Source organism: Lepeophtheirus salmonis, chromosome 1 (genome assembly GCF_016086655.4).
Source record: "Lepeophtheirus salmonis chromosome 1, UVic_Lsal_1.4, whole genome shotgun sequence".
In the NCBI taxonomy this organism is placed as follows: Eukaryota; Metazoa; Arthropoda; class Copepoda; order Siphonostomatoida; family Caligidae; genus Lepeophtheirus; species Lepeophtheirus salmonis.
The window spans coordinates 42,955,009-42,969,201 of NC_052131.2; the positions used below are offsets into that span (position 1 = coordinate 42,955,009).

The following is a 14,193-nucleotide window of genomic DNA, read 5'->3' on the forward strand; positions in this document are numbered from 1 at the left end:
TGCAACAGCAATGAGATACTTTATCTGAGATGACCTTGGGGTATATCCCTACAAATTGAAGAGGCAACAACATCTGTCAAGCAAGGTAAAGGCTAAAAGACTTGACAGAAGCAATATCATTCTTCAGAAGCTGAGGACTGACACGGCTCTCAACATTGTGTTGTGATATTAACTGTGGAACAGACTTTTAACCCCCAAAATGATCGGACTCGGGCAAAAAAGGTGAGGTGGGTGACCATGGAGTCAACAGAGTCTAGAAGCCACAGTCTGTGATTGTTTGGGTTGCTGTGACTGACACTAGGAAGTCTCCTTTGGTATTTGTGATAGGCAGGATGATGATCTATACCGAGGAGTACATCAACACCATCCTGGAGTAAGGTCTTGTTCTCTGGGCCCAATAGCATTTCAAGAATGAGTCATAGACCTTCCAACAGTATGTTGCTCCCTCCCACAAATCCACAGAGACGCAATGGTTGTATGAGGCCAATTTGAGTGGCTTCTGACAAGACCCTCTCTCCATACCCAACCTAAACGTCATAGATTACTCCATGCAGTCAATTCTTGAGAACAGAGTCTGTGTGACATACACCAAGAATTTGGACGACCTGACAGCAAAACTGGTGGCTGCACGCATCATGCAAGTACTATCCAGGTATACTTCGGGCTATGGTCAAGGCTAAGAGTTACCATTTTGAATGAAAGTTATATCACATGTTTTTGGAACTTGTGTCGACCTAAGTCTATAATTATATGTAAATTATGTGATTAGTACTTTAATAAACATATAATAAAACTTTCCGTAGACCTTGTATTCTAGGTGGGCAGTTAGGACTTTTTTACAGCATAAAAATGGTAAAATCTTGGAGATTAAATAAAATTTGAGTGGAACATGCCCCTTGTCTCCTCTTAGCGGTGCCCATGCTCTGCTCAATGCCCATAATTTGCTTAATAATGATAGTATTTATGTATATATTTACCCGCTTCCGGATCCGCATAATCCTCTGTCATTTTTTTCAAAAGCTCACTATCCTCGATAACATAATCGTATGCCGCATCTCCAAGCTCTCTTATCTCCGGAAACTATTAAGTGGAAAAAGATAAAACAAATCAATTAATAAGTATTATTATTATGGTAGACAATTATTCACTCATAGATTTAAGGGATTTTGAGAGGTGAGGAGGGGAGGGAAGAATAGGTAAGGTAGCAGTGGATTGATTCTTCAACATCATCATCCGCTTGCTCATTTAGTTGATTTCTTTTTTTAAAAGGATATTGTCCCTTAATTATCTCTACCCATGAAAAAATAACAAAAGTTAGAGGAGCCACTTATCTCCCCTCATCCCTAACGGTTTCATTCCACTTGTTCAATCCCACCAAGAAGAGAGTGAGACTGGAGAGAGAATATATTAGGAATATTGATGTGCACTTATTTTAAGCAGAACTATTTCCAATACAATAATAAGGATAATTAATTAATCAACCGAATGTACTCTATATATGTACAATTTACAACAACTTCGATGTGTCACAATGATAACTTTATTGACTATCGCAACCTCCCATCCACTAACAGTATCAAGAATATGAGAACAGGAGCACTCCCCTATCAGTGGTGTCTACAAGGGGTGGGCTGAAGGGGTTGTAGCCCCCAATTTCTAAAAAAAATAATTCTTATAAGAAAAAAACATTCAAATAATGTAATATGTATGATTTAGTTTTTGAATTTTTTTGTGAATACCAATGGATTTTTGAAAAAAAATTAAAAAGGTTGTAGATTTTTGAAATTTATTTCCCAAAAAATTAATATATATGATTTAATTCTTTTCCAAAAAATAAAACTTTTTGAGAAAAGCTGTGGATTTTTGAATTTTTTTTTTTTTAAATTAAATGTTTAAATGAGCTTTGTAAAAAGCTCTGAATTTTTGATAAATTTTTTGTTAAAAAAGTCAATTTGTTCTGAATAACTATGGATTTTTGAAAAAAATTATTTTTAAAAACAAAAAAAAATCAAAAAATTAGCTCCCCCCCCCAAAAACAACAACAACATATAATCCTGCAGATGCCCTTGACTACCCCATTTTGGAGCAAGCAACTCCCCAAGCCATCTACCCCCCTAATCCTTTAGCCTCAGTAGTATTTTACTCTCTATTAAAAGGGATGGGTGGTTACTCATTCGGAGGTAGTTGTCCAAGGGTTCGGGTTAAAAACCCTAGAAACAAAGAATAAAACGACACAAAATAAATTAGTAGAATACTTGTTTTTAATCTTATTCGACATATGAGTGTCAATTTCAATTAGTTTTTTTCCTTTAATTCTACCCACTAATTTCAGCCCCATAGTCGTTCAAATCACTCGGTCTATGTTTGAACAAGATATTTTTTCATTAATAGCAGGGACTGTGTCACAAATTCTTAAACGAGAGTTCATTCTGCATATTTCTACATATCCACGTTGGAGGTCATAACAGTACTAACAAGGAGCATGGATAATATAAAAATCGACAGCTGACCCAATATTTTGTTTTGTTTGTGTAAACAGGCGTTAGTTACCTGTTTATGATTATAAATTAATGAATTAGTATAACTTTTTGGTAGATATTACAGTTTGCAAAATTAAATTATTGTTTTGCAATTATTTACATATATAACAATATATAAACAAAAACTAATAATCTACAATTCAGTAATAATCGAATTTTTATTCAATAATCATAATTTCACCCCATCTCTGTATGAGTGTTAGGCCTTTCCACAAATCCTTTACAATTTTGACAAATGTTTATATTTTTCCTATAGATGCCAAATTTGACAAATATATGTTTAGAAAAGGGAGAAAAGACAAAATTATAATTTCGAAATTGTGACAACCAAAAAACTTTTCCTTTTCGACAATTTGACTACAAGATTTTTGTCAGGGGATGTAGCTTCAAGCCTTTAAGTACTAGATAAATCCCCACCTGACCCAAAAATAAAGAGTAACTTTGTAAGTAAATATTGAGGATTAAGCTCAAGTAAAAAACCCCTACTCAAAAGATCATCAAGAACTCATTTTTCTCAACCGGCATGTGCATTCCCTATCCAAATATTTATACCTGCCAATTCTCCTAATATGGGATCCGGCTGCAGTTCTATATATGAACCAAAAGGATACGATGAATTAGTAATGTGGGTTTGACAATCAGTTGGACAGCTATTTTTGGTAGGTCTCTACCCATCTCAAACTGTACGTCTTGCATGTAATGACTACTGAGAGCAGATCTGATATATGTCGGTACGGTGTATGAATTTAATTCAAGGGTATGTCCAAATGATATCCACAAACCATTACCAATCAAAATGATGTAGTTTTGTGTTAGCTGTGAATTTATTAATGTGCCTAACAGCGTCATTTTTCAAATTGAATGGATTCTTATTAAGGAACTATTAAGCAACTAAATCCAAATTTTCCTTTTCTATGTATAACTAAACAAAATTATTTTTCCTCTCTTGCTGTCCAGATCCCTTGAACTCGTCCTGGTTTACGTACATGAACTTATTTATTTATTGTTATATACATAGTAGAAAAGGGACACTCTATTAACTGACTATTTCTTCATGTGGTTAAACCCATTAAATAATGATGATAATCCAGGTATGTTGTGTATATTATACGTACATACTTGTACCCTCAGTCTGTTCTGTGTACACTCACTACTGCATCTCCGGATGTTTAAAAAAAATAACAACATAAAAAAAAGACACAAAAAAAAAAGAAGAAAAAAAAATCCTAATTACCGATTAAAACTTTTTGTTATTATTATTTTCTGTGTGTTTTTAAATGATAGGTAAACAACACAAAGAAATACGTACACAAGAATTTCTCATGATGGACTCACTTGTACCTTTATGAATGTATATCTTTCATTCTTTGGCTCTCATATTAGTACATGTATGTGGAAGAAGAAGCCCCTAAAGCACCAAATAATATGGTTCATAAGAAGAATAACAAAAAAGGAGAGCACAAATTAGGTAAAACAGTGTCTTTTACTCTATGCTCTATGAGTAGTGAAAGAGAGAGAGAGAGTAGGCAGCCACTCTTCAAGAGATTCGATTTAACCCCGTGAGAAAAAAAAAGAACTGAAAAACGAAGGTTTAATACCGATTTCCGTTGATATTATAATAGGTCTACTACTACTAGCACAGCAAGTCTCCTTCCCTCACTAGTCACTACTTTAATAACCAACAATAATGGTATCATTACTATAATATATTATTATACATTAGCTGTGAAAAAAAGAGAGAGAAAATTGTTCGTTTAGCTTTTGATTTCATGGTATGTACTATCAATCTATCTATCTATCTATCTATCTATGGACTCGCTACCTCTCTATGGTATATTATAAATAAATAAATAATAACTATAACCTATAGAAAAATTGACTTTTGATTCTCCACTGTTGGTTGTGCTCCTTCCACAAATTAATGAATTTTTTATTCTTACTAGAAAATTTAATATTTGACATTTAATTAAATTTTTCAAATTATTTAATTGTATGTGAATAACTATTGATTTTTGAAATATTTCTTGCAAAAAAATTAATATTTGAAATTAAATTTTAGGAATTTTTTGTAAACAACACTGGAATTTTTTTTCCAAAAAAAAAATTATTTTTTGAGTATAGTGGATTTTTGAATTTTTGTTCCAAAAAATTTAATATTTGAAAAATTGTATTTTTTTTTTTGCAAAAGTATTATACCTGAATTTTTTATTCCAAAAAATTTTATATTTTAAATTTAATTTTAGAATCTTTTTTTCAAAATTTAATTTTTTGTCAACAGCTCTGGAATTTTTTCATTTTTTGTAAACAACTCTGGATTTATAAAATTTTTCTCCCAAAAATTCAATATTTGAAATGAAATTTTAGACATTTTTTTTCCCAAAAAATTGCATTTTTATTAAACAGCTCTGGAATTTTTTAAAAATAGCTATAGATTTTTGAGCTTTTTTCCCCAAAAAAATTAATTGTCTGTGAACAGCTATGGATTTTTGAATTTTTTTCCCCATAAATTTAATATTTGAAAAATTGTAATTTTTTTTTTTTTTTTCAAAAAGATCCCAAACCCAAGCCTCTCCAAAATATAATCCTGTAGACACCCCTGATGTATGAACCAATAATTATTATATTGCGCAATGAATTAACTTAATAAACTGGCTATGTAGATACACTTTCATACGCGTACATTAGATACTTTAAAAAATCTTCTTTGAAAAAGTTTGAGTTACTGGGTGGTGCATTGAAATCTGAACACTTACTAAATCAATAACTAATTATTTTGATATGATAAAGCATAAGAAATTAATTTCAAAACAAAAAAAACATTAGATACTCGTAACACATATCTGATATCTCTTATTTGGCTTAATAAACCAAAGACCTACAGTTGTAACGACTGATCCCAAGAACTGACAGTCCTTAAGATCGAAAGGTCTGCTTCGAAGACGGGACTACCGAAATAATAAGGACTGACACAACACTACTTACATATAGCTCTCCAATCCTCAGAGTTACTTATGAGTAAACACTATCGTGGTTACACTGTATGCTTGGATGTTCCCTCTTCAAGAATTAAATAATAATAATAATAACAGCTTTAGAAAATATCAAAAAACACTGTTCAGGCTACAACTACAAAAAAAAAAAAAAAATGCCCTCTTTTCTAGGCCATATTATATATAACTCTAGTAGAATATGTATGAATTTTCATTGAACATGGCGTATAAACCTTTGCTTTCATCTCTGAAGATACGTTTGGCATTACATATATATACACGGAGGGATCATTGGAGAGTAACTTAGGTACATGATAGGGCTCAGGACTACTCTGGACTAAAATTGAAATTAAGTCTTAAAAAAACAGCTATTGGTAACTTGATTTAAGGAGGGAACAAACTCCCCCTAATTTGAATTGGATTATTGTAAAAAAATGGCTACAGAACAGCTTTGGTTATGGTATGTATATGGATTTGTTCTGTACGTGGTGCGTATAAGTTGAAATGTTTGTTTAATTATATATACAAATTCTACAAGTTAAAATTTGTACAAGTTATTGAATTTAAACTTTAGTTATTTTAATCGAACTAACAACTGTTAATAGATGCTATGATTCCTTATTGGATCAATTAAAAATACGCATTTAATGCCTATGTATATCCGAATAAGACAACTGTGCCGGTCTACCATAGAATAAATCCTGCAGAGAGGTTGAGAGAGTCAATATTGTATATATTATTATCTGTATAATAAAATCAAGTATCCTGATCATGGATCCACAACAACTGACTCCCTCTCTCTCCTTCAATTTCCCTTTCACGAGTAATCACGCAATTAACCATAGTTAATGTATTGTACATCATATAAAATCATGGGCAAGTCATTCTTCTCATCATATATAATTGTGGGGTCACAAACATCCCCGCACCTCCACCTCCTCTCAAAGTAACGGAAGTGACTTATCACGCAAAACGCACAAACTCACTTGCTTGGATCTAGGTCGTCCCTTATTCCTCAATAGAGCCAAATGAATGACAGGAACCATTTTCCCATTCCCTCCATTGTATAAATAGGGTGTTACTTTTGAGCGTATCACTTCGTCCAACTCCTTAAAATCCTTTTTTACCATTGCTCTTTGTGAAACCTCCATGAGAGATCCTCCGCCTGTTCAAATAATAATTACATAAAGATATTTAGTCAATAATGAAATTACCTCAGCTAATAAGTAATAATAATAAAACACAAGTCAATTAATAATAATCATCATTTTGGTTAATCATTTTTCTTCTTCCGTGCGTAGATGATCCGTCTACATAATTACGTGATGAATCACTCCTTCTCAATTATTTACTTATTTTTGGTTAGTTATTTGTTACTCTAATATATTTAATATCTACAATATTTGGCATTCTATACAACATATATATTATCATTTATCATTTATACTAGAAAATTTAGTTTGAGTTTTTTTTTTCAAAAACTTCAATTTAATTTAATCTTACAATTTTTTTTTCCAATAAATTAAATTTTTCAAATTTTTTTCGAAAAAATTTAGTTTTATGTGAATAGCTATGGGTTTTTTAAAAATTATATACTTAAAATTGAATTTTTGACATTTTTTTATAATAAATTTATATTTTCTGAATAGCTGTAAACTTTTGATTTTTTAAATAAATAATTTAAATTTAATTTTTGAATTTTTTTCCCAAAAAAAATAATATTTGAAGCGTTTTTGGAAAAAAAAAAAAAAAAATTTTAGAGCTGTGAATTTTTTAAATTATTTTCCGAAAATTAATTTTTCCTTTTTTTTTCTTCAAAAATTCATTTGAGGAGTGTCGATTGTTTAACTTCTCATGAGCTGAACGCTGATTGCTTGAACTCATAATAACTCTACCTATAAGTTACGAATAATTACCTGTTAATTGTTATCAATAAAGCAAAGTTTGTTTATCTATCTGTAGATGTCTAATTTTGAACAACGAGCTTTTGCAGCTCATGTGTCATATTAATAAAGTATAGAAAAGGGAATTAGAAATAAAAAGTAATGAATGTGACTGTAACGAGCGTGTGTAGCTATAGCTCAGAGCGTCACATTAAAAAAAAAAGTATTTTTGTTTAAATTTTAGCTTCATCAAAAAATAGTCCCTATGCTGCTAAAACTACTTTACAGACTTTTGGCATTCTTGCTGTTAGTTTTTCAGGATAGGCAGCTGCAATATCATTCCAAGTATTCTTCAAAATGTTCCACAACTAATTGTAACTTGTGGTGCACTTTTCCCGAACTTTTCTGTCTAAATGTTCCCACAATAACTCTATTGGGTTCAAAATAGGAGATTGAGCAGACCATTGTATAATAGATAAGATGTGAAAGGCTTCTTTCTTTCCAAGAAGGTGTTGCAGAGCTTGGATGTATGTTTTTGGGTCGTTATCTCGTTGAAAAACAAACTGCCTTCCAATTAATCTCTGTTCAGAAGGAATGGCTACGTCTTCAGAATAGAATCATAATTAAACTACCAATCTCCCATACTTGCCAGAGAGAAACATTACATATGAAATTAAGGCTGGCCAAAACACCCTGAGTTTTTACAGACAAATAATTAAAAAATATTTTATGGATCTATTTTTTCATAATAATTTTTTTTCGGGTTAAAGTAAAAAATATTGATAGCCATAATGACGAATAAGTATTTTTTTCCCCAAACTTTTTCTTGCCAGTGTATATTTAAAACATATTTTGATTTAAGAAATAATAATGTAGTCATATTAATAATATATTGCAGGTGTGTGCATGGATACAATACATTATTTATATGTATTCATTTGCATTTTCAGTCTTTGTTAAGATTTAAATTAAATTTTTACAATGGTGGTATATCAAAATGAATTTTGTTTGTACTAATTAGTGAGCGTTTTAGAGACTAAGTACAAATTAAAGTTTTTTCTCAAAATCTTATTATTTTTCTTGACACGTCATATGAATTGATATAAGTATTGAGTAGTTAAGCGTGAGTGTGCTCTTGAAACACGGAAAGTAACACTGACGATTTTTGGGGAGTTATCCTCCATATTATTAAAGCAAAATATGTCTTTCATCCGACGCCTACATAATAAAACCAGACAATGCCGATAACTAATGCTAGTACTAAATGCGGAAGAGTTTTCTAACTATTAACAGTTAATTTCGATCATCTTTCTTTCTCTTTTTCGCAGAATAAAGGTTGTGAGAGTCAATAAAGATTACTAGAATCTATCTAGAATCAAAGCGACGCCAAATTAGGTCCCTAGAGTTGATGTTATATTCAAACAATATTTGTTTTTGTTATATGGACAAATTACACAAAAAAGTATTGAAGAAACTTTATTAAATAGTTTGAAAAATTTAGAAAAACTAATAATTTTTTAGTATTACTTGAAAGCAATAATAAGCAGTGAAATTTAAATCAAATCAAAGTAAAAAGGTACTGAAAAGCCCTTTGAATTGGTTAGATTGTTTCTATTAATTATGTGTATAATGGAATAGGTATGTTCAGTTTTTTATGGGTTAAGTTGATTTTCCGGATGTAAAATGAGGACGTCAAGTTCCCTTAATTTAATATAGTTATAATATTAATTTTATTTAATAATAAAAAAAAGTGTAAATTAAAAGTCAATTTGAAAATAAAAATGATTTAAAAAATTTAAGATAATAAAAAAGAAGAAAAAAATCCAATTTTTACCTTAAATTCTACTCATTTCAAAATATTTACCCTCATGTAGTTGACCATTGTCTTTCATCTTAATGATTAAGGGTTAAAAATTATTATTCAATTTGATTATCGAAAAGCCCAAGATTCCTACATCAACTTGAAAACACTCCATGCAACATGTGTCGCCTCAACACAAAGAAGGACTTTTCTCAAAATGGAATGTGAATTATGTATATTTGTATTCTTATATAGAATAATTATCCTCCACTTCTACTAACAAATTATTCTTATAAAGCCTTTAGGCTCGTTGGAAGGTGCACTTGAATTAGCCAGCTTTTATTTGAAAGAATATATCGAGCCAATATAAGACCCTTAAATAAAAAAAAGGTTCTTAACTATATTTGATATATTTCGCTCTTCTGAACTATATATGTAACTATGAGCGTCCGAGGGGGTGAGCTGAAGGCCCCCAAATTAAGGAATTTTTGCTTTTACTAGAAATAGGTGTGAATTGTTGACTTTTTCCCCACAAAATTTAATATTAAAAATTTAATTTTTTTATTAAATTTTTCTTGTTTTAAAACTTTGGATTTTTAAAAATTTATTTCCACAAAAGTTTAATATTCAAAATTTAATTTATTAAACTTTAAAAAAAAAGTTTAATTTTTTTGTGAATTACTGCAGATTTTTGAAAATATTTTTCAAAACATTTAATATTTAAAATTCCGTTTTTTGTGGATAGAAGTGATTTTTGAATTTTTTTTCTACAAATTTGATTTTTCAATTTTTTCCCAATATATTAAAACATATAAAAGCTAGAATTATTTTGAGTGTTGATTACATTTGTATTTTTGGACGAATATTCACCAATTTCTATATACAAATGATTCTGATTCAGCCTTTGGTTGATCTGCAAATTATACTTATAGCACCCAAAAATTATCCTCACAAAAGAAATAAGATATTGATAAATTCTATTTGAAAGGGGCTTTATTAGTGCTGATATAAGTCTCTGTAATCAAATATAGGTCCTAAATTATAGGTAAAAGTCTTGAGTATTTGAACTCATCCCACAAATTTGAATAATAAGCCCCTATAATTGGCTCAAATAGGTGTGCTATAAAGTAAAATAATACATTGGGATTTTCACCTAATATTGATATTTGTTCAATATTGTTTCATATTGACAAACTCAGCGTATGTATTAGAAGCAAAACATTTAATCTCAAATGCTACAAAAGATATACTTATTTGCTCCAAGCATAATTAATGTATGATAATAGAAGTAGAAGGTACCCATGACTACACAATATATATACATATTATGCATAGATAGTTAGTTAGCTATCCATGGAAGGCTAGTCTAAGTAAGCCGAAAACAATAAGTGGGTGGGCCTTTTTCTTGAATAACTTTTCTCTCGCCACGCCTCACAACCATTCTATCTATCTATGTATCTCAGTCATCATCTTAAAAAACGGCTCTTCCCCTCTACATACTCGTCAAAGATATATACATCTATTCAAAAACAAGAGATCATTCAAAGGATAATACTTTAATGATTCTTTTTCCCATTTATCTCACGCATTCAATTCAAAAAAAAAAAAAAAACCATTACTGAATAAATGAAGTCTTTTATAAACTCGTCAGTTATATAGTTTATCCATCTATCTATATGTTAGATTGCTTCTTAATTAATTTATTTTTTTGTATGTGAAAATGGGGGGAGGACAATGTCCTAAAATATTATTTTTGATAAAAACTTAAAGCCATATTGATCAATTTTTAATGATTGAAAAAAAAAAAAACGCTTTACGCAAAACATAGTAGGTATAAATTTGTAAAATATAAATATTTTAGATAAATAAACAATCTTTCAAAAGTTGTAATATCTTTTTCTTCTAAAAGGATTATTTCTTATGAAAAAGATATTCAATGTATTTTTTTAAACGTTTCTCTAGGTGGAAAGTCTTACTTTTATTGCAAATAACACGTATGACATACCTCTAGCATAATGCATATATTAAGGACAACTCAATTGTATTTTTTGTTGTGGAATAATCGGTCAACTTCATTTTTTTCTTTTTTAATCGGTTCTATTAATGACAGTAAGAAGAATCGACGGTCTTATGGACTCATAGGACCGGTCTTAAGACTGGACTGGACTAAATACATCAGGCTATGACACAGTACTAGTATTAACCATATATTCTTCAAAACTTATCACTAATAGTGCGCAGTTTTGTGAGCCCAAGATTCCCAATTTTTGGAATTCCTTAACCATATTCAAACCACAAAAAAGAACTTAAATAGTAAGGGATGATCAATATTCTATCGATGCAATGCATCAATTCTTTAAACCGAATGATTCTTCATTTAATACGACTCAAAATTTAATTTAATAACTTATATTTATGATTAAATGAAGCTTATATAATTATCAAATAATTAAATGTGGGGAAAGAGGGATCCCACGCTCTTAGTATTTCGAAATTTTGAGCACAGCATATCAAATTTAAGAGCCAGTATAACATGCATGTGTGCTTAAAACTCATTAAGAGTGGAGTTCACTGAATGAATTGATTTTTTTATAATGATATTATGTATGTACATAGGAGAGATCCTATGTTCCTTGGTTAGCTCTTATCATTCAAACAACAATGAATTAATGGTATTAATCAACCTTCTCTACTTCTACGAGTATGTATACAACATTGGATAGCGTCATCTATTATGATGGTTCGTTCTTCTTTTCGTTATTAGTATTGTTATTCATAGATAATAACCATGAAAACCTAATTTACCATATTAATGGGATAAAAAATAATAAATAACTTTTAAAAAAAGAAAAAAAAAATTAGTCATGTATTGGTAGTCATTAAGAGTCGTTGTTTTTTAATAGAAGGGAGCAGCCTCTAAGCATTATTTATTAATACATAAATTCCATATACCTATAGATAGATAAATACGGATAGATATGCAGTAGTTGAACATCAAATTACATCTATTGGGGATTCATAAACATACACCATTTGTGGGACAAAAACTCACCCAATAACAACATGATTGTCTCAGGATAAAGATCCCTATCAGAGTAACAAAATAATAATAATAATAAAAAAAACATGAAATGTCTCTTGAGGGATTTAAAAAAGCTGGATTTTTGCTGTTTTCTGTTTTTGTTTTGTTAGACAAATAACTACAATTACTTATTTACACTAATAAGGAAGAAGATGAATCAGAAGTGGAACGCACCATCGTGAAAGTTCATGGGTCAAAAATGAAACAACAATTACATGAGTAATGAATAAGTACTACTTGGGTTCTCCTCTTCGGATCATAGTTTACCATTGGAGGGGCGTCCGCAGGTGGGCAAACTTCCAAACAGTTGAATTCTTCAAAAAAAAAAAAAATCTGTGAATAGGTTTTTCCCAAAAAAGTCCAAAAACCAAGTGAATAAAATGCCCTGAAAATGTCCCATTTAATTATGTATTTCATAATCCTTTAAGTTGCAAAACATTTAATCAAAATTTAAAGTTAGTTTAGGACTGAAACTGCAGTCCTGTCAAGTTCAGCCCTAAAAACTTCTAAAGTTCGGTCCTTGATGACGTCACTCAACTTTATTCTTTCTTTTTTTATCAGTTCTAGTACTGAGGGTCCGAATGATCGACGGACCAATGACTGGACCAATTAAATAAGAACTGACACATCAATAATTGAAGATGCAATCGAGATAAAGTTTTAAGGATTTATGATAGAGTGCGCAAATGATGGCCGTCGACAAATAATAATTCCCTAATATGAAGTATCCATAAGCGTAGGAGATGAACCTTTGTAGAGTGGGGTGAGGGGGGGGGGTCAACATGATAAAACTCACAATTTGAGCTTGACTGTCATTACGTTTCTTTCAATCAGCTGCAATCAGGTGTGACAAGGGAGAAGGGGGAGAAGGAAATAAAGGAGAACATTGGCAAGAATTACTCCAAATTCGATCCCCAATTCTACTCTGTGTCGTCCAACAAAGACTTTCAATTATAACTCCACAACAAATCATCAGTGTTATTCTCTGTCTTTTATGAGCACATATGAATGTTCGATTAGGTTTTGAATGTAAATTTACTACTCAGGAATGGAATAATAATGACAACTGCTGAGGAAAAGAAAATTCATTCTTCGGATTACCAATTTAAAAAAAAAAAATAGCCTTCTAAAAATTAACATGATTTTCATCACAACTGTAATTGGGATTAGGCCAGGGGCGATTGCCACAAAAATTTAAAGAGTAAAACAAAATAAATAAATTTATTTTTTCAAAAGTGTTCTACTTAAAAAAAAAGGCAATTTGTTAAAAAATTAAATCTCTTGAATTTCCAAGAGTCTCATTTATCTCTTCCAAAAAAATTAAGCTGCCGCAAATAAAAACCACTGGACGCCCCTGTAGGTGGGCCTGCAAGGGACATAGTTTTAATGTACAAGAATCAAAATATATTACCTCCCAAATCCAGAAGTTCATACATGGGGAAGTTTCCACCACCCTCAGCCTGTCTCTTGACGGCATCTGACTCATTACTCTCCGTATTCCCCATATTATTCCATGTATATTATAGGCAAATAGTTGATCACCAATGTTGATAAAAATTACTTTGTTGGATTAAATAGTTCACCATAACTTTATTATATATATATATGTACATTTATAGAAAGTTAAGGTAAGAATAATAATGTTTAATCGAAGTTCTTGAGAAAGTTTTCTTTCTTTATACCTAATAGTTATTATATATGTTTGGTGATCGATACCCAGTCCCTTTCACCTTGCAAATAAATGAGTGGAACAGATATTATGAGGAAATTACATTACCCATTATTTGATATAATGGATGACCCATAATTACTCTACAAAGGAATGCAATTAATGATTACTTACACGTTATGTGCGTACAAACACCATTCTTTAGATTAAACTATGTTACACATATGT

The 14,193-nt window shown here is 30.5% G+C and overlaps 1 protein-coding gene across 2 annotated transcripts in view; it reads right to left on the minus strand.

The window, feature by feature from the left end:
- nan (transient receptor potential cation channel subfamily V member nanchung) overlaps nt 1–13,928 on the minus strand; it is a 36,903-nt gene extending 22,975 nt beyond the window's left edge. Inside the window, exons 1-3 of one of the 2 annotated variants that reach the window (XM_040725257.2) lie at nt 13,708–13,928; nt 6,517–6,695; nt 978–1,080 (exon numbers count right to left, since the gene is read on the minus strand). In XM_040725257.2, the coding sequence (XP_040581191.1) occupies nt 978–1,080; nt 6,517–6,695; nt 13,708–13,801 (376 nt within the window). In that variant the 5' untranslated portion in view covers nt 13,802–13,928. Of the gene's footprint in view, nt 1–977; nt 1,081–1,148; nt 1,392–6,516; nt 6,696–13,707 lie in introns of those variants that run through there. The other variant, XM_071893307.1, reaches the window with a different exon arrangement.
- Nucleotides 13,929–14,193: the final 265 nt, after the last annotated feature.